The sequence below is a fragment of the Mytilus californianus genome, unplaced genomic scaffold (assembly GCF_021869535.1).
Source record: "Mytilus californianus isolate M0D057914Y unplaced genomic scaffold, xbMytCali1.0.p SCAF_4, whole genome shotgun sequence".
Classification (NCBI taxonomy): domain Eukaryota; kingdom Metazoa; phylum Mollusca; class Bivalvia; order Mytilida; family Mytilidae; genus Mytilus; species Mytilus californianus.
This window is the reverse complement of record NW_026262690.1, coordinates 96,628,820-96,651,251: the sequence shown is the minus strand read 5'-3', so window position 1 is coordinate 96,651,251 and position 22,432 is coordinate 96,628,820. Positions and strand designations below refer to the sequence as shown.

General features: G+C 30.4%; 1 protein-coding gene across 2 annotated transcripts; it reads right to left on the bottom strand.

The window, feature by feature from the left end:
* Positions 1-302: 302 nt before the first annotated feature.
* LOC127698947 (Bardet-Biedl syndrome 1 protein homolog) lies at positions 303-22,429 on the bottom strand. Of its 2 annotated transcripts, XM_052202724.1 has the most exons (16): positions 22,313-22,429; positions 20,043-20,209; positions 18,397-18,486; positions 17,879-18,003; positions 17,317-17,363; positions 16,813-16,924; positions 15,790-15,921; positions 13,203-13,309; positions 12,761-12,778; positions 10,192-10,315; positions 7,963-8,191; positions 6,859-7,017; positions 5,868-6,001; positions 5,194-5,328; positions 2,366-2,452; positions 303-1,984 (listed from the first exon to the last, which is right to left on the bottom strand). In XM_052202724.1, exons 1-16 carry the CDS (start codon positions 22,357-22,359, stop codon positions 1,898-1,900), a joined length of 1,800 nt encoding a protein of 599 aa, XP_052058684.1. In that variant the 5' UTR covers positions 22,360-22,429; the 3' UTR covers positions 303-1,897. The 2 variants fall into 2 exon arrangements, with proteins under 2 accessions (XP_052058684.1, XP_052058685.1); XM_052202725.1 differs by lacking the exon at positions 12,761-12,778.
* Positions 22,430-22,432: the final 3 nt, after the last annotated feature.

The window sequence follows — 22,432 nt, the reverse complement described above, 5'->3', positions numbered from 1 at the left end:
CTGGAAATCCACATTTTAACAAATATTGTCTTTGGTTGCTGCTGTCAACTAGACCTCTGACGGTCTGACCTACTGATCCAAAAACAAATAGTAGCATTTTCTTTCAAGCCAAGTTTTATATTTTTGACATGATTTGAAAAATTTCATCTGGAATTTACAAAATGCTCAAATTTAGAAAATGCATTACATGTGTATATATAGCCAGATGAAACTTTCATTTAAATAGATTATGTATCCATAAACTATATCAAATGATTCATATTCCACCTTTTGGATATATTTTCAATCAAAAAAACCTAAGATCTTTTGAAAATCATTTATTAATTATCACAGATATTGTATGCACAAATAAAACATATATATTAATCTACCAAACAAAAGAAAAACTATTAGTTTAACATTTGCTCTTCATGTGAAGTCTTAATGTAAAGTTACAAATTTTTAGAGATGAAACAAAAATTGCTTAATACAAAGGGGCATAATACAGTTAAAATTACAAGATATAGCACTTTCTTGTGTATGTGAATAGTCAGATACCATGAATCTGAAATTAATAAGATCCTCATCATTGTCTCTATTTATGTAATAGTATGAAGCTTGCAACAGTTTAAAACTTGTAATTAATTCTTAATAGTACCAGTACCTGAGTAATATTCTAATACAAAATATACATGAATCACAATAATTTTGTTGTGACTTGATGACAAGTGTTAGTAACTCTCCGCCTATAAAAATTCATTTAAAAAACTGATCCAATATCAATTTGTTTCATCAAATCAATTGTTTCAACTGGTCTGAAATTTGACCAAACTGTTGTAGGAGAACCACAGTCTAGTCATCAATGTTAGTGTGTAAAATTTTAAATGAAAGCATACTAAATCTTATAATCCTCATCAGATTTGAATTCCACATCGATCATTAAATTTGTATTCTATCATAAAAGTAAAGTAATTTTGGAATCCAGTCACTGTGATCTCACATTATTGTCAGCTGTAAAAGATTCAACTTATAAATGCAAACTTTGGGTTGCTGTCTCATTACCTAACATCTTCTTTCATTCATAAACATTTAATTGTGAATATACAATAACAGACTTTTGAATTTTGTGTGCCAGACGCTTGTTTCATCAACAAAAGACTCATCAGTGATGCTCGAATCAAAAAAGTTAATAAGGCCAAATATATAGTCAACATAAAAATTTCCTATCAGTCAAGAATGTACAAAATTATAACATTTTCACAATTTGGCTCAAAAAATAACGTTAACTTTAAAAACTTTGCCTTTACACAGCTGGGATGCAATTGCATGTAAATGTTAAGACAAGTTTTAAATGATTCTCTGATGTCATTACCAATGAAACTAGTATAACTAAAAATATTCTGAGCAGAGCTAACAAATAGTTCCATATCCCCATTTGTGTAGATATGGTATAGTCCAATGATTTTTTGAGAAATTAGGTACTGAAAATTTTCAGAAAGTTTCCTAGAAATCCAGAAAACCTGATATAGGAAGAATTGCAAATACAAAAGGGAATGGACTTACTACAATGAAACAGACACAATCATCCTGTAAACACGGACTTCAATAAGTGGGATGATAAATATTTTAAAAAATTTCTCCCAACAATTCTAGTTATATCAATCAATATAACCAAAAAGTTACAAATAATTTATCAACAAAGAAAACTAGCTTTTTTTTCAAATTATAATTTTAAACTAGAGATTCTGTCTGGACAATTATTGTCAGCTGAATTTTCCTGATTCATACTGTAGTTCTTGCATATCACATGTCTCAGTTTTTTTTTTCAAAGTTCACCAATGTAAAACAAATGGCATGTCACTGATGTCTAAAGATCTCCATGTTACTTCATTGGTCCAAATTTCAATACATGTGTAAACTACACAACAACTAATGATTCACTAACTGGCATACTTATTACTCCTGTTATAATGGGTATACTCTTTCCTTCTTTTAAAACAAACACCTGTAATATATGGTAAAAGTTATACTATAGCAGTTATTAAAAGGAAGTTGTGTTTGGTTAATTGTACAAATTGAACACAATAGTTACTACATTTGTTCTTATATAAAGACCATTAGTCTTTTTTCTATATAATAGGACTTTTAATAATTTCTCTTCATTACTTTAATGTGGAAACACAACCAGTAAATTTTTGAGATGAAAGATTTGTATGCTTAATGAGCCTCAATTTAAATGAACTATGAGTCATGTATGACAGTTCCTGGGAAATACATTTCCATCATAATGCAGGGAACTAGTTTTTCACAAAGTTTATTATGTGGATGAATCAGTAAAAGTAATGGTTGTAATGAATAATGAATCAGTAAAAAATAGGAAACAAACCTTTACATTATCAGATATTCCTTTATCACTCTGACATTCAACAAGTGTGTCAAAGGCATAGTTCAAACCTGGAACTAACATTGGGACCTACAGATAAACATACATTTATTATATTTATATTAATGACTATTATCTAAAACCACTGAAATGTTAAATAAAATGCTCCGCAGGGCGCAGCTTGATACGACCGCAGAGGTCGAACCCTGAACAGTTGGGGCAAGTATGGACACAACATTCAAGCTTGATACAGCTCTGAATTTGGATTGTAATTAAATATTTGACACAGCATAGGTTTCTGACACAGAATGAATGTGGTCTAAGAACTTAAAAATTTTAAATTGGACATTCACCTATTATGGTCCAATATCCAAAATCTAAATACATGGTTAGATTCAGCATATCAAAGAACCCCAAGAATTCAATTTTTGATGAAATCAAACAAAGTTTTATTTTAGATCCTTTTGACCTCAATGTGGACAAAGATAACGGGGCCCAAAAATCAAAAATCTAAATACATGGTTAGATTCAGCATATCAAAGAACCCCATATATTCAATTTTTGTTGAAATCAAACAAAGTTTAATTTTGGACCCTGATTTGGACCAACTTGAAAACTGGGCCCATAATCAAAAATCTAAATACATGTTTAGATTCAGCATATCAAAGAACCCTAAAAATTCAATTTTTGTTAAAATCAAACTAAGTTTAATTTTGGACCCTTTGGACCTTAATGTAGACCAATTTGAAAACGGAACCAAAAATTAAGAATCTAAATACACGGTTAGATTCGGCATATCAAAGAACCCCAATAATTCAATTTTTGATGAAATCAAACAAAGTTAAATTTTGGACCCTTTGGACCTCAATGTGGACCAATTTAAAAACAGGGCCCAAAATCCAAAAACTTAATACACGGTTAGATTCAGCATATTAAAGAACCCCAAGAATTCAAGAATAAAACCCCATTGAAATTGATCAAGAAATAAGCAATTTATACGAAGTATCTTCTTTTGCACAATACTGTGCAATTGAATATTTCTTGCTATTGCGCAATACTGTACAATTGACAATTTCTTGCTATTGCGCAATATTGTGCTATTGGATATTTCTTGCTATTGCGCAATACTGTGCAATTGAAGATTTCTTGCTATTGCGCAATACTGTGCAATTGAAGATTTCTTGCTATTGTGCAATACTGTGGAATTGAAAATTTCTTGCTATTGCACAATACTTATTATATAATAATTTACACATCCTGTTTGGTGTGTATCTCCTACCATATCATTATTATTTGCTTTTAAATATAAATCAGAAATAACCAACTTAAAATGGAAATTTTAAAATAAAAAAAAAGGAAAAAAAGAAAAAAAGAAAAAAAAAAAAAATCCCCCCCCCCCCAAATTTTTTGAACCCCCTTATGATTCATCACCCCCAAACTCAATCCCAGCCTTCCCTTTGTGGTATGGTACCTTGCAGTACAATTTCAGAGAGATCCATACACTTGAACACAAGTTATAGTCTGGAAACTAGAAAAATGCTTATTTTTGGCCCCTTTTTGGCCCCCAATTCCTAAACGTTTAGGGCAATTACCCCCAAACTCAATTCCAGCTTTCCCTTTGTGATATGGAACCTTGTAGTACAATTTCAGAAATATCCAAACACTTACACACAAGTTATTGTCATGAAACTAGAAAAATGCTTGTTTTTTGCCCCTTTTTTGGCCCCTAATTCCTAAAATTTTGAGGCAATTACCCCCAAAATCAATTACAGCCTTCCCTTTGTGATATGGAACCTTGTGGTACAATGTCAGAGAGATCCATACACTTACACACAAGTTATTGTCTGGAAGTTACAAAAATGCTTATTTTTGGCCCCTTTTTGGCCCCTAATTCCTTAACCGATGGTACCATAACCCCCAAAATCAATCCCAACCTTCCTTTCGTGGTATTGAACCTTATGGTAAAATTTCATGGAGATCCATTCACTTAAACTAAGTTAGAGTGCGAAAACCAATGTGTCTTCGGACGACGCCGGACGATGACGACAACGACGACGACGCCAACGTCATACCAATATACGACCAAAAAATTTTCAATTTTTGCGGTCGTATAAAAATTGTCTCACTTATAAATTATGAAGTCTTATAATCAGGAGTATATATATATATATGGAGTAGATAAATCATATGAATTATGTAATTTGAATAAAAATAATTACTATACTTAACCTTGAGATCTCATTAAACAGATTTGTGGAAACATGTAAAAGGGAATTTTTTATACAGCAACAAATTAATGACAAGCAAAAGAAAGACAATTAAACAATTAACAAATAACAAAACCCAGATGAGAGTTCAATTAGGGGGTGTACTTCCTATACAAAGATTTATAATACAGACAAGCAGCTGGTAAGAGAGTCTGTTTTTTATTTACATTATTAACATTCTTTTCTATCCTTAGATTAAATATCAAGTTTATGCATCACATAAAGTAAAGCTGTAATCAAAGTAATATAAAATATATACAATTAAATCTCTAGTGCATATATATTTTTTTCTCTCTAGAAAATTGCAAATACAGGGATGAGTAGACTGCCTAAATTTCTAGGAGAATGTCAAACTGCTATATATGTGAAATGTACAAAATAAATACAAACATGTGAAAATCATGTCAAATTGGGATGAAATGTTCTATAAACATGTGTATTCCAAATTTTCTTTTATTTATAGGTCTAAAATGAAATAATTGTCATACTACATTTTCCCATGCTTTTAATCTATTTAATCTATAAATTTGATTCATATGATTTAAAGGAAATTGTTTGGTTTACCTGTAGGTAAGCTTTCTTGAACACATATAACTTTTCATCATACTGGAATGTGATGATTAGATTGGATGATGCTTGATTTAATGAAGTATTCTGTAAGTTTACTGTCAGCTTAAATGTTGGACCAATTCCTTGCACCTATAAAAAAATGTGAAAAACAGGATGAAATTAAGGACTTGATACTTCTTGAGATTCATAATGAATACAGACACATGTATTGACTTTCCCTTCTATCGATTTTACATTCATTATGTGTTTTATCTGCTATACAAGAACTGTAGATATCAATTTTTTTTTAAATTGCTGAACCATGAAAATGAGGTTTAGATCAACTGACATATTATAGACAGACACTTCAGATCATAAGGCATACACATACAAAATTTGGATTGATTTATGTAATTTTTATTTCTTTTAAAATTCTAATTAATATTGATGAAACAATAGAAAACCTAACTAGAACTGTGAGCTGTTGCTCACTAACAATAACCCTGCTTTAATTATTTCGTAAACAGGAAGTTGAAGAATTTGTTAGAATGAAATATAAATATTCTGTGTACAGGAAATTGATAATCAATGAATCTGAAACTGCGTTACATAGTAAAGCATGATGACATGAAGCCTGATAACAAATTTAAGGAAGCAATAAGATGTAATTCCTGCCTTTAATGACTTACTGTGGCATTTAGTTTAAGTGGCTCCATAGGATCAGATGATATAGGGTTCATGCTATTCTCTAATGACTTGGCATATTCTCTAGCTGTATTCAATCTTAATAAGTATAAATCTCTCTGAAATGTTCTGTGCATTGCTGCAAATAGATAATCTATGAATGAACACATTTTCATTTTAAACTTTAAATTGCAAAATTGATCAGCAAGACAAGATCTACAAATATGTCAAATTTTGCTGAAATCGTTAGAAGACTTCTAATAGGTGAGATTGCCTTAAATGACAATTTTTTTAACCCTTTTTTGTGTTTGGGGCAAAAACTCCAGACGATAGAGAAAAAATGAAAACAGAAAAGATGATACAAGATCAACAAAAAAGACATTATTGTCATGAATTCATTTCTAGTCTACAGCGTTGGAGTATGTCCATTGTGGAAGGTGCACATAGACCTACGTTAGCAACACAGGCTCGTTAAAGCCTCTAGTTTAAATCAAAATTAAAAAAAATTTTTTTAAAGGAAACAAACTTACATATAAATAAAATAACTTGTTCATTTTGTAATAAATGACACTAAAATCAATTATTACTCAACTTAAAAGTTACATTATTTTGTTGCGATTTTGATCAGCCTTGTTTTATAGAATTTTTATTTAAATCTTGATATATTGGACCCTTAAGGGAATACTAGCATGCTATGTCCAAAACTTCAAATCCTAGAAAATCACTTACAATGTCAAAAATTCTTAATTTTCAATTGAAAAAAATATATGCTTTATCAATGATTTTTTTTTTCATTTGATGGATAAAAAATTGCAGCAAATGATTTCATAAATATAATTTTTTCTAACTTTCTTTTGGAAAATACTAATGGAAAATGGTCACCTTAAGGCTTTTCAACAAAACTTCTAAATAAATCAAATGACTAATTGTAGAGAAAAAGGCAGAGGTAGTATTTAGGCTCTATATCTGTTATTCCAAGGTACAAATAGCACTTACACACAGCATTTTCCCTCTCTCTCATTGTCTGATCTACAAATAGTTTAGTTTTCTTTGGAACATTTAGCTTTGTATTCTGTGCTGCTGGAGGTCCTGCTGATATATCTTTTTCTTCAAATGTTGCATTTCTCTTCAAGATCTTTATTAGTAATCCTCCTCCTAAAATGTAGACAACATCTTTTAAGCAAACATCTAAGTATTCTGAGCTTTCTTTGTTAAAAATATTTGTATGCTTATTTATTAAATGATGATAAATGTATTTTTTTTGTAATTATATTATTTTTTTACTCAACTTTTCAAACCTTGCATGTTTATTTAAATTGTAGCTATGTTTGGTCCATCTTATTCATGGGTATATAACCTGGTTCAAATAAAACTTGTAAATTAAGAAAATGGATATATCTTTCAAAAGCTTGAAATCTGCTTCAAATGATTCTCTAAATTTCAGTTTAAGTGCAAAATTACTAATCTTCACCTTTGCAGAAACCAATTAACGTGAACTCAGGAAAAATTATATTTTCTTTGAATCTTGAGTTTGTGATTTTGTCAAATTCTGCATACAAGCCTTTAAGAAATTCGTATTTTGTTGAATTTTTAAATTAGTGGTTCACCTATACCCCTGAAATCCACTAAAAATAACTTAAAGAATCAACTTGAGTATTCATAATGTTATCTAAAGGATAACTGTATATGTGTATGAATTCAGGATAATTTTACTAGACTTATCTAGTTTCAGGATTATACTATTCACAAAGTCTATTATAGTGATTATTTGTCATGTCTATTATGATTATTCCTCTTTTCTTATCATATTCTAAAAATGTATCCTTTCATAAAATCTACCAATTTGAAACCTTTTTGAACTTAAATTCTTAATACTATAATTTATTTTTTGTTATGTTGAGAAGTATACTATATTTTTGAAATATAAAATTAACCTTAAAATATTCACTTATAAACTTTTTTAACTCAATATATATTAAATGTATGAGAAATAAGGATAGTGTCAGGGAGACAGTATGCCAACAAATGAAAAGCACATAAAAAAAATCAACATTTAGAATCAGCAGCTAATTATGTTTTAATTAGCCTATGAGTGCCTACCTCTTGTGGTCATTACCAATGTGGCATCTTCTCTGCCAAATCTACCAAACTTCAGACCAGTGACAATATCTTCTGTACTAATAATATTCACCAAATACTTCTCCTTGTACAGATGGACCTGACAGTTATTCAGAGCTAGAATGACTCCTTTAAATCCTTTAGATGGATAATCCATTGTTTCCATTGTAGTAATACTAGCTGGTAACTTAACAGTCCAAACCTTCTTACCCTGTGAATAGAAATACAATTTCAACCTCAAAACAAATTAATACTACCGAAAGAATGCATAAAATTCGTAAGGGTTCCGCGGAACCTAGTGTCTCGCCTACTTTTGCTGTTAATCACAGGCTCAACAAAAATGAGTAAAAAAATTAATAAAAATATTCCTCTCTATACTATCTTTTGATTGTAAGTAGCTTCTGTCCAAGTTTGGTAAAAATCCAGGATAGTTTATGAATCTAATAAATGTTTTAAAAACTTAAACTGCAGACTGTATGTAATGTTAACTGGAAGAAAAACTAAGTCCATTTATAAGTAAAATACGGACAAAATGAAACAAAATTTTAACAAAATTTCCTTCTAGATACTAGCTTTTAATCATAAACAAGCTTCTGTCCAAGTTTGGTACAAATCCAGGATAGTTTAAGAAAGTTGTTAAAATTTTAAAAACTTTAACCACAGAGTGAATGTAATGTTACCTGGCAGAAAAACTAAGTCCATTTATAAGTAAAATACGGAAAAAATGGAATTTTTTTTTTACAAAATTTACTTCTGGATACTATCTTATGATAATAAACAAGCTTCTTTCCAAGTTTGGTAGAAATCCAGGATAGTTTAATAAAGTTATTAAAATTTCAAAAACTTTAACCACAGAGTGAATGTAATGTTTCTTGGCAGAAAAACTAAGTCCATTTATAAGTAAAATACGGAAAAAATGGAATTTTTTTTTACAAAATTTACTTTTGAATATTATCTTATGATCATAAACAAGCTTCTGTCCAAGTTTGGTAGAAATCCAGGATAGTTTAAGAAAGTTATTAAAATTTCAAAAACTTTAACCACAGAGTGAATATTTGTGGACGCCGCCGCCGACGGAATGTAGGATGGCTATGTCTCGCTTTTTCGACAAAAGTCGAAGGCTCGACAAAAATGTGCCAATATAAATTACATCTGTATAATCAAATAGCTTTTAATTTAACATTTTTGTACTGTCAAGCAAGTATGTTCTTAAAGGTTGTAAATATGAAAGCTCTAGAAACTAGAATACATTAGTCCAAATAATTATGACATCTTGAAAGGCTATTTTGATTTTTTGCCTTCCTACAACATCATAATGCTGAAGCCATTTTTTTTGTTGGACTTTGAGTTTGAGACCAATTTTTGCCATAAAATCTTCACTGACGGCTAGAAATTTTTGCATATATACAAATTCTTACCTTTTATGTGTTTGTTGGTGCTAAATAATTCCAATAATTTTCTAAAGCATTGATAAAATAAGTTACAATTCCATCAGAGGCGGGCGATAATTTACTGCTGTTTTAAAACTTTTGGCTGATCTCACAAGTTGCTTTACTTTCGGAGAGTATAAAATAAAATTTTTGCACCAAACTTGGTAAAATTTGGCAGACCCGAATTAGGGAACATTCGTTTTATATTATATACATAGGAAGGCATCACAGCAAAAAATTAGAATAGCCTTTCAAGACGTCATAATTATTTGTCTAAGAATACATATACATGTACTATCATTTAGGCATCTGATTTTAAGATAAAATTGAGAATGGAAATGGGGAATGTGTCAAAGAGACAACAACCCGACCATAGAGCAGACAACATTTTTTAAAAAGATATTTGATCGTTTTTTAAGCTTCAATGCCACTGAACCCTTATATCAGTAGTTGAAGTATAAACCATTATTGTGTTAACTTATTTTGCTGCAAGGGGCCAATTCTCTTTAAATAAGAAAATTTAAAATGTTGAAATTATAATTTCTTCTTGGAAACGGCACCTTAACCTCAGATTTACCTGAGTTGCATTTACATTCTAAATTTTGCAGTCACTACAAAAAAAAAAGAAATTTTCCTGTAAATACAAAAAAAATTTTGACCAGCTACAATAAAATTGGTTAATGCATGGAAGTTTTACAGTGTAAAGACAGCTTCAGTAATAATAAATCATACCTTTGATCTTAATGCATGGAAGGTCATTATTAGTAATAATAAATCTTACCTTAGATGTGAAGCAGTGCATTGTTTCATCCATAGTTCCTACATATATTGTTTTGTTTATTCTTTCTAAGCCAACAGGCTGTGAGTTCAGCTCTATACAATGTTTTAAGTAGTCTGAACTTCCCCTACAAATGAAACAAGTAAATATAATTTATGTTATATTCAAATCATCTGTTATCAACAAAAAGCAAAAAAAAATATTGTTCTGGTGAAATTGTGTTTGACTTTCCCAATTTTGTAAATGAAGATATCACCACCTGTTTTTAATTAAATATTTTACACAAATGAAGATGGTATGAATTCTACAGTAAAAGTAGTGAAAATATGAGATGAATGTTATAGATATATACAAACAGATGGATGTTAATTATAGTACATTTGTGGTATTAAATAGTTTTTGGACCCACACATATGAGGCACAGGTAACTACCAACTAAATAAATCATTTGTAAATCACTACAATGATTGTTTATGATGTTTCATATTTTTTAATTTTCTAATTGTGTATATATTTGCATTGTTTATATGCCTTCAACCTCTCAGGGTATAAGTGTGCATATCTTTAATAAATAAATAAATAATGAACAATGCCCTTCATGTAATTATCTTTGTGGTACATGTACTTGCACATGCTCCAAATTTCCCAAACCCAAATATGTGTCAAATATGTAATTATGCTGTCTTTCGAATGTAAAAACTCCACGAATATTCATATTATTTGAATGAACTTATGGTTTTATTTTGGCACATATTTATAAATAATGTTTACACATAAATCACCTGATTTTGTAATACTTAAGCTAATTTCCTAATGCTTGTAGATTAAGACTTTGGTTGGCTTACTTGCTATGTTTTTACTAACGTTTGCTCAAGCATTGTAATTAAGATTGACATCTGCAAACAAAATAAAATAGGCGGCGTTAAATCTGTATACATTTTACTTAAATTTGATTGGATGTTATTCTGGAGGTTATAATTGTACATGCAAACATTAAGAGACAATGTAAGTAAGGTTTAACTCCGCCCAATCTATATTGTTTGCAGATGTCAATCTTAATTACAATGTTTGAGCAAATGTTAATACAAACACAGCAAGCAAGCCAACTAAATCTTAATCTACAAGCATTAGGAAATTAACTCTAATTTTTTGGTCAAAAAGGGCATTCCTTCTTAATAATTTCATATACCTAAGCACGGAGGAGGGAAAAGATTTTTTGTAAAAAATTATTCATCCATTTATTACTTTGTCGTCCAAATTTTTCTTATTCCAGTGATTACATTTCAGTGAAACTTAAAAAAAAAACATCAGTATCTAATGGTTCTGTGCACTTTCTAGCTTAAAATTGTCATATAACTGATATTTGGTGTTTCTGCATGCAAAATATGGACTATATCTTTACAATAGAAAAGTGGAATGTTGGAAGCAGAGACTGGGGTTGTTTATGAATAGACAGCTTTGTGGACAGTTTTTTTTCAATCATAAAAATAACAAAAATCTTAATGTTTCAGTTTGCGTGCGAAGATACCAAAATATAAAGTGTAATTTCATTTTTACCTCTTATTTCCAACAAGAGGTATATGTCATATTTTATTTGGTAAAACTAAAATCATAATTTATTGTATTTAGAAAATTCTAAGGGATGAACATGTATTACCCATAGTATAATGTAGAACTGTTGAGCTTTCAGATTACATTCTAATTCAAGTTTTCACCTTTTTAGATAATAGTCAATCTCATTCAGTAGTTTAAATGATTTTATAAGTGAAATTTTATGATAATTAGGGCCGAAAAGGTAATGATACTGTATAAATTTAATACAAAAATCTAATTAAATGTACATTGTTCAAACACGTATCAAATTTAAAACTAAGTATGCACACCAATACCTACTGATAATAGACAGGTAAGATACCTGAGAGCTACATTCAAACTCTACTTTATCTAAAAAGCATCAAAACATCTTGACTGTCAAAAAAAGGTAAAAACCCTGGAAAATTGGCAAAAAGTTCCACATACAAACATTTTGTCAAATTGTTAGCTCAAAACATGTTTTATCCAAAAAATTGATTGAAGTGCAAATCCTGATCCAAACTGAATGGTAATACAGGTTCAAAATATCAAAAAATTAAACCATGGAAAAAGTTATGGTACTTAAAACCATGGTTAATGGATTCTCCATGAAATATGACAGGTGGGAAATGATGACAAGCCTTTGGCTAGGTGAGCTGTAAGGTTAATGAAGCATTGACAGAATATACATATTTAGTATGTACCAGCTTCACTTTGGTATATTTCTAAGAGAAAATAAGATCATTTAAGAAAGAGAAGGTCATATATGTAGCTTCTCAAGACACACAATAAAAAGCAATAATATGACCATTACAAACATAAGTAAAAGTATGAAGTTGAGAGAAACACACAAAACAGAAGTTTGATATTTTAAAAAATTAATCAAAGAATTTCAGCTAATAAGTATTTTATGTAAGATAAATGTTATACTCTACAAGGTTGTTGTTAACAAAAGTTAACAGAAGTTAACAGTATTAATTGTATTTTATATGAAATTTACCTCTTCAAATTATAATTGCTACAAATAAATATTTTTTTATATAATATAGGTTAAAGGGTTAAAAACTATTACAAAATAAACAAGACATATAGAGCTTTTGGGTATATCAAGGCAATCATAAAATGTAGTATCATATGTTCTTATTTCATTAAATATTACATACAACTCTCTCAGTACATTATCAAGAATTAAGTTTAAAATTTGATATATATTTTGCCCAATCAATTCAAGATCAACATTATTAGTTAGTGGAGGGTGTTGCAACTTAAAGAGGATGGAGTCTGTGTCTGCAGATAGTTTTTAACGTGAAGGTCTGAAACAGGCATTTTTCTTTATTAATTTTTTGGTAGCGAGATGTACAATGCGATTTCTAAATGGCTTAAATGAAACAGGGCAATTGTTTTTTTTTTGCAATGTGATATACATATAACATTAAGCTCACCTTTTCAGGGTGTATATACAACCGTTTCTACAAGCCACAACAATTCTGTATTCTACATCATATAAACCAGTCACGCTAAGGAACACAGGTACACTTGGTAGATCGATCTGTAATCATATCAAATGTGCTTATTTTTAAAAATTTTGATGATGTTTTCTACAGACATAAATGTGATAAATGGAGTTGTGCAGCTGATAATTTATAGAATAGATTTTACATTTATTTAATCTGACATAGGGTCATTTCATAAAATCTTGCAATATATTGGTGGACCAGGATTACATTCCTTTATGCACATCCTCAGGTAGTGTTCTAAAACTGTGTTATAAATGTTTCATCAATATCAGTTAGGCTGTTAAGGAGGTGTTGCACGTACAGTAAATAATTCTGGCATATTACATTTTTTAAGTAATTAATACAAAAATAAGAAGATGTGGTATGATTGCCAATGAGACAACCCTCCACTAGAGACTTAATGAAGTAGAATACAGTTATTTCTCCTTTGATTGGGACTGGGATTATTTTCCTTTACATCCTCAGGTAGTGTTCTTGTAAAGTTTCATTAATTTCCAATTTGCCATTAAGGAAGAGTTGCACTTTCGAGAATTTATCAACAAATTGAAATATTGTAGATATTAGTTCCTTAATCTTCACTTTCAAATGTAGGATCAGGAATACATTTCTTTGATGTACATTCTCTGGTAGTGTTGATGGAATTATAGCTTTTGTATGCGATATAGGGGTTTAAGTACATGTATAAAATGTACATATTTATAGATAAAAATGAATAGTGAATCAAATGATGTATGATTTATCTATTTAAAGATGGATCATAACAATTTCTAGATAGAAACCTGATGCCCTAAGTCTGGGTTAGCAATTTCCATGTTTCTATATGGGCCTCAGCAAGTCCTGAAAAGGCAGTCAAACAATAGAGCAATGTCAGACTTAGTGATTCCTATACACCCCCAAAGACTTTGCATTGATATAATAATGTCTTTGTATTAGAGGTCCATAGGTGGCCTGCTATGAGGCAATATTTCTGAACCTACCAAACATATCCCATTTTCTCAACTGTATTAAAATTCACAACTGGTTCAACCTTTCTTATCTATTCTGAACTAATTTATCCAGGTAAAAATCAAATATTCAACTTGTTTTCATCATGAATTAGGGCGATAGTAAGGTCAACTGAACTTTAAACTACTTTTTTGGTATATAATAGGGATTGATCAGTGATTTTGCTAGCGCTCATCACTTTCGTAATTTACGAAACTGTTTTCAAAATGACGAAAGTATTTCAAATCAATTTCGTCACTTAAATTTGGAAAGTGTAAAAAATATTTTAGCAGGAAAATACTATAATTCTACCTGTCTACATGTTTCTGACAAGTTTATGACCCTCAGCTAATTAACATTTACAACACGCGTTATAAAGTTGTGATTACAGCTAACCCGCTTATCGCCATCGGATGGGTCACTAATCCTGTTAATTATTTCCCCAGTAAAATTAGTCAGTCTGCATTTTAATTTCAATATTTCTCAAGGCCAACGACCACAATTTGCAGTTCGTTTGTCATAGTTTCATCATTTGAACAAAATTGTTCCCCCCGGACAGTTCGCTTTTTAATTTCAATATTTCTAAAACGATCATAATTTGCAGTTCGTTTGTCGTAGTTTCGTCAAATGATCATATTTTCGTCATCTTTGATATAAAATGTTCAATTTCGATTAAAAAGATAGAACTTTATTCAAAACGTTCATAAATGTTTTCACGTTAAAAACTTCCATCATCATCAACGAGTCAAACAGGTGCTTCCTTTACGATATACTGTGCATGCGTGAAAGTATTCCTATGAATTTATAGACACTAAAACATAAAATACGAAATAAATTTTGTGCCAAAGTAAATGAGAGAGACAAATATAGTTCTTACTAAGCAAATTAAAATAAAAAAAAAATATAATTTCCTGCCTTTTTTAAACACGAACCAATCCGTAGATGAATCCTGATTCATTTTGAATTTATTATCTACTTGTCACTTCCCGTTTACATTTCATTTGAAAACGAAAGTAAACGTGATCAATTCTCGAATAATTTACAATTTACCATTATTGGAATCGTTCCATGTGAATTTGAACAAATCCTTGGTTCCAACTTTATAGAAATTAATTCAAATATCGATTTAAACATTCTATTAGGATGATGATAATGCAGTGTAATAGTCTTCAAAGTTCAACAAGTTCATTCATACTGTGATTCCTCAACTTTTGTTGATCAGGAATGTCCCCTGAAACTAATTGAAGTAAAATTTTGAACTAGATTTTCAGATCTTATATCCTAATCTTCATATTTAAGTGACACATCAGTCAAATCATGCAATTACTGCCTAGTAAATTGATGCCTTAGTCCTTCAAAGTCTGACAAAGATGTATAGCTAGTAATATACATACATCCTTGGTCCCTTGCTGTTACCCAAAATAATGTTGATTTTCACCTCACGCAAAAGTGACTAAAGCCCTCAAAATCCTAGCTTAAACCCTGGATTGATAAATGTTTACCATTTACTATATTATTTAAGACTTACAGTAGTAAGGACTGTGAAAGCTTCAGGGTCCAGTACATATATTGATTTACTTTCTGTACCTATAACTAAACAACTAATGGCATCTTCATCTGCTAGAGATTTCTTCATTGTAGCTAAACATGTGATAACAGTCTGGAAAACAAATGATTATAGATTATATATATATATATATCTGTAAGATAATGCATTCTTCAAGAATTCAAAATATATGTTTATTTTAGAAAGCAGACAGTAAAATAACTGAATACTGTTTTATTATAAAATTGTAATTTTTATTTATTGTCAAGCTGAATTTCTGAAGTAATTGAAACTGTCCTACAAAATTCTGATTTTTCAAAATAATGTGTAACAATGAGATAGCAATCCAAAAACACAAATAACCCAAAAGATATACTGATAGATTCAACAGAGAATTACATGCATCCACATGAATATAATTGGTAAAGCTGTCGTTTTTATTACAGAAACTCTTAAAAATATAGCTAAATATTGACCAATAAACAATGAAAACTTAGTGAAATCTCATATCACGGAGTTTATATTATTATAAATTTCCATACAGAAAATCTTGACATTAAAACATTCATATATATTTAAAGACCTCAAGTGTTAAATTTCTTTTTTTTAAATGCTGGAATTTTCATTGTAATATTTACTACATCTGTTTTGCAATAAGGGCATAATGCACTTGATTAACTGTGTAGGCTCTTGTTGTAGAACGCTAGATGTCTTTTTTGTGTTGTTGGTTTGCCATCACATTGACATATACTCTATTTCTCACTTATACCTATAAACATTCTGTTGTTGAATGAGGAAAGTGAAAATCGCTATTTAATCACCAGATAGGATTGAGATACTTCAACTTGATCTCTGTTAACATACACTGATGATTCATTCAGCAAGACTAATAAAACATCAGCATTTCCTCTACACAGAAAATAGACACCAGATCAGTTATCAATTGTTCTTTTTTTGAAAATTTTGCATTAAAACATTTATCATAGAAAAAATATACATTTGTACCTGTCTTCTAAGAGGTGTATGTTTATACATGTTGGCAAAAGCTTCACAATCAGGAACATCCTGTAGCTGGAGAAATCGTAAGGATCTCACAGTCAAAACAGCACCTTCCGCTCTAAAAACAAATGTACTTATATGTTAATTAGCAGCCAAAAAAACATACAAATATTAAAATTTTGGAACCACAAGTTTTTATTTGTGTATTCACTGTCGTTTTGAAAATAGAAAAACAATATCATTATACTCCTTTTGCTCAATCATTTATCAAATAAAATGCTATTTAAAATTCAAATTACAATATGATAAATAAAAATCAATTTTTATTGATTACTTATGTTGCTCTATTCATTATAGGTAAAATAAACTAACAAGACATTAAATTGTCTCCCCTTTTCATTTCAACAATTTTTTTCACCTTACAAAAATTCAGATTTATATCACACAAGATTTTTGAAATGTATTCTTAAATTGTTACATTTATCAATGAGTCAAAACACTATACAGTACCTCATGCCTTCTAACATTTCTCTAAGAACAAAAATGTTTATCTTTTCCTGAAATGAAAAATCATGGAAACTTTCTTAAAATACATTATAAAAGTATTTGTATTTTATTAGACTCTTGTCACTTAAAATGATTAGCAACATAATTTGATAGCACATATTCAATTCTTCAGATTGTCTTTCTGGGCAAGGGTTGTACTTCTTTTTAAATTTCCTATCATGTTTGAGTCAATCAGTCCCAAATGAAATATATTTCACTGGTGAACAAATTTATATATATTAACAGCAATATTTTCATGATATACATAATTTTAACTTTTATTTCTGTGTTCTGGTAGCATGCCCACCTCAAGTGCAGTTGGTTTGATCCCCAGTCAAACTTTCATATATCATCAATATGTTAGTGTCCTAGCTATATATGCATGTTATATTTATTACCTGATGTCAAGCACCCATTGATCCATCAATTTAATTTTGTGCTTTGGAGAAATTTTGAAATATAACTGTGTCCCTAAATTGTGGCTTCTTTAAATAAATTACTTTGTGATAGATTTTGTGCTATTTACCTCTTTCACTTGGTTCCAGAGGTCTAATTCTACAGGATTTACATCTAGTGTTGGCAAGGTAAACTTGAAATATGGATGGAGATTCTTGTAAATATAAATGTAGGGTCCTGAGGCTACTGCTACAGCTGTAATATATATTAAGGTTTATAAGTTTATTACATAATAACAAAATATTTCAAGTCTAAAGTAAAAACTTATCATTTTATATTTTAACAATATTTCTTTAACAAAATTTTATATGTTATATTACCTGTTTGCCAGTATAGGTATATATGTAATGTTGTTTCTTCTGTTACTAAAATAACAAGGTCAAGAAGATTATGTATGGTAATACATATCATACTTCTGAATGAAAGAGATTGAAAACTGACGAATTAATGAATCTATGAACATAGATGGTAAATGGTTTGAATTTACCATTTATAAACAGCTATATATTGTTACTCTGGATATAATCAAGCTTGACTTTCTTGAACCTGTATTGTATAGAAGTACAAGAACATATCATGCATATGTACCTGGAGTTCTTGGTTCATTCACATCCATATAAAATGTCACAACACCAGTGGGTAAATCTATGATTGCATTTTCACTCATCACATTTGTGCCTGTAAATACAGAAAAAATACCAAGTTTTATACCAAGGAGGTTTTATTCAGGTAAAAGCATAAGGCATGCTATTTAAACATAAAATGTAAGTGCTATTGGGTTATGATCATTGCCCTACTGTAAGTATGTGAATCCTTTAAGTCTGCACATTAAATTGCATGTGGATGAAATACACACATTTGGAAGGTGCATACATGTAGACTGTCAAAACTTTACAGTCAGTATTGAAGCATAATAGCACATAGGGTGATAGACATGACAGTGCTATGATTTTTCTTATTTTCTATTCATATGTTTTTATAAACATGTCCCCCATATCTATCGTTCTAGCTGTTGTTATCAGACAGTCCATTTCTATGTATGTTGGCGTTTGCTTTTGTTGTAGTTCAGTGTTTCCGTTGTCCCGTTGTTTTCCTCTTATAGTTGATGTGTTTCCCTCGGTTTTAGTTTGTTACCCGGATTTGTTTTTGCTTAATCGAATTATGACTATTGAACAGCGGTATACTACTGTTGCCTTTCTTTTTCTAGCATAAGAATGTATACATGTATTAGTGTTTGGCAGTCCAAAATAAATACTACTTTAAATGCACATAGCACAAAATCTTCTCTAACCGGTTCTGTTTATGACATTATTGTATGCAGTCTTAGATGAAGAAAGACAACTACTATTGTGTGAAGGACAGCATTATTTCTTATAGGTCATATCTCTTACTATATCACTCTGCTCAGCTCTTCATAAATTAGCATTTCAAAGCTTTGTGACATCAAATACGTTGACCAGGTCCTAATAACTTTGACCCTCACTTATCACAGACATCATTATGTTGATAAAAGTTTGACCATTGGGCCACACTTAAAAATATTTTGGTTTGCCCAAACCCTACCCAGAGGTAGAGACAGTGGGTAGGTAGGTAGGCATTTTCTTTTTTGTTTTTCGGCAAAGAGAAATTGAAGTGTCAGATGTTTTTTAGTCTTCATGCCTATCTGATTAAAAAAAAACTTTTTCACATCAGGACAATAAAAGATTTTGAGTAGGCAGCTATTTTCTGGGTAGGTAGGGTTAGGGCAAACAAACATATTCTTTTTTATGGCCTTGTGAAAATTAATTTGTCGAAATGCATTTTTGCTTTCAATTCTTCATGAAAATGTCTGCCTTTCTATCTAAATTATTTGAAATTGAAAAGTGAAGTGGGAATTGCGAGATTTTTGTAAGTGTTAATATAACTTCTTCTTTGTGAAACTTGTCCTCAAGAGAGATTTCCAAATAAAAAATAAAAAAGAAGACTGATTGACTGTTGACATGTACAAATGTATAGTTTCATCAGTCCATTTAATTTAACAGGAGCCCTTTTATATCATGCTGCATTTAGAAACACTTTTTTATTTTATTGTTTTCATAGATGGTGATGTAATGATGCCACAAATATTAATTATAGAAAATCTATACATGTTCAATAGAAATATATAATCCCCATTGTTACAATAATATTTCATACTAGAAAATTATCCTAATACATAGAAAGGAATTACAGTAAAAATATGAAGGACAGGTTACCTTTATAAACTTTCAATTTCATGTCATAGGATCCAGTTCCCAAATCAGCAATCACAAGTTTCCAATCACCATCAGCTTGTATATCTGATAAGGCAACACATTGTGTTAAGGTATATAGAGATGCCACTGGATCATAGTAAGCATTCAACCACTTCTCATTTCCATGACTAAAAGTAAAATATGATTCTATTAATCATGAAATACATGTTTATCATGTTTTAATTATTAGAGATAAGAAAACATATCAATTTTAAAGATTTCACACTGGGGAAATAATTTTAAAAATCTATAATAGATCATTATCTTACCATTCATCTGCAATACTGGTTTGCATTAATTTCAATGCAGAACCAGTACTAACTAATGGGCCTTATGTTTTTTTTTTATTTGTGCCATTTCTATGGTCTGCTAATTATTAAAAAAATATCACAAAGACTTTGCCACATGTTTTTGTGCCTGTTCTAAATCAGACTGACATGTCCACCTCACTATCATTCCATACAGTACATATAGTTGACCTACTCTTGTAGTATCTGAGAAATGAACCTGTTCACATAACTTTAATATTGATTAATGATCCATGAAATGATGTCAAAGTCAGATGAAACCCGTCTGACAGACATGTAGACCTTGCAAGGAACCTTTACATGCTTTATATCAAAAATAGTTATCTTATTACTCCTATAAATAAGTGAAAAATTCACTAGACAAAAAATCTATGACTTTTTCTTAAACAGCTGCTGAACAGTGAAAATGATGTCAAGAACAATGGACATACATTTTTGTACATGTATGACAAACTTCATTACATAAGACATGTGTACAAGGTACAATGTATGATATAATGCTTTATGCAAATAATTTATACCGCAGCTGCTGGATTGTAATCCCTACATATATGTCTCGCATTCTGAGAGTCATCATAGGCTACTAAAAAATGAACTCATGTAATATCTGTTGTGTAAATGTATGTTTTTGTTTTAAGTTTTATTTTATGAAAATCACTATGATTGTGTGACAGTAGTCACTTTTGCTTGTTCATCCTTTCATGTTTCAAGGGTATGGTTAATTTTCTCTCTATTTATTCTACATTTATCTAAGTTTTAATAATATTTCTTGTAGGTTCCACCATTTTCTATTCCAGGCAGGGCAATTTCCCGTGACCTAGAAGCCTGGCCAGGGCATATGACATCATTGGGGATAAAAATAGGTAAGTGCTCTGGGTCAGTGCACTTTAAAATAAGGACAACACTAGCTGTTACTGTAATTCTATTATATTTCAGCTAAATTAATATATCTTACCAACAAGGTAAGGAAACAAGTAAACTTGACTAATGTATTCATTGTATGTAAACTAAATACTCATATACATACATATAAATAAGAAGATGTGGTATGAGTGCCAATGAGATAACTATCCATCCAAGTCACAATGTGTAAAAAGTAAACAATTATAGGTCAAAGTACGGCCTTCAACACGGAGCCTTGGCTCACACCTAACAGCAAGCAATAAAGGGCCCAAAAAAGACTAGTGTAAAACAATTCAAACAGGAAAACCAACGGTCTGATCTATTTAAAAAACAAGAAACACTTACATGTATGAACAACACCAATAAACGACAACCACTGAACAACAGGCTCCTGACTTAGGACAGGTGCATAAAAATGCAGCGGGTTTAAATGTTTAAACAGGCGCCAACCTTCACCCTAACCAGAAACATGTATGTTTTTAACAACACAAATTAAACCATTGAATCATCTTATATCAGTGAACACTGGGAAAGGCACAAGGGAAAAAGACAACACACTCCCGTTACAATTGTATCTATTACTATTAATAGAATTAAACAAAAAACAGAAAGAATTGAAGTCACATTAGCCCTGGAGTGGATGATTGACAAAATTGCTGTAGAAAATCTTAATCACTTTTGGTATTCTAATTCTGTAGCTATATTCTGATCTGGCTGCCTGCTGAAAAGGGATTCATTTAACGGCCCAATCAGAAAATCTCTCCCGACACAGAAATCACTAAAAGGGACAAAGGAAAATCCCTGACCACAGGCTCTTAATGCAAACAAGGCATTAGGATTTTTTTTATCGTATTTGTGAAGTTAGGTTTTCATTTGTTAAAGTGCACCGTGTCAAAATGCTTAAAAAACACCAATCTGAATCTGTCATCATCATTGAAAAAAGTTCCAGTTGTTCCAGGCTGCTATTTTTTGCTGCTGTGAGATCTCATATTTAAATTTATTCACAAAAAGAATTTTAACCTTAGCTGCTCAGAAGGGGGCTCCTGCTTTTCGTCGACAGTTGACATTCTGTGGGACTTTAAAAATAAAATTAAAGACAAGTTGTTGTTGTGAATGTAAACATTCTTTTGATTCCGGAAG

Excerpts from the sequence above, each read along its gene's own strand:
- LOC127698947 (XM_052202724.1), bottom strand. The coding sequence starts at position 22,359 with ATGTCAACTGTCGACGAAAAGCAGGAGCCCCCTTCTGAGCAGCTAAG. Across the intron at positions 18,487-20,042 it reads GAAATTGAAAGTTTATAAAG|GCACAAATGTGATGAGTGAA; the intron begins GTAACCTGTCCT and ends CTGTATTTACAG. Across the intron at positions 18,004-18,396 it reads GAATGAACCAAGAACTCCAG|CTGTAGCAGTAGCCTCAGGA; the intron begins GTACATATGCAT and ends TATATATTACAG.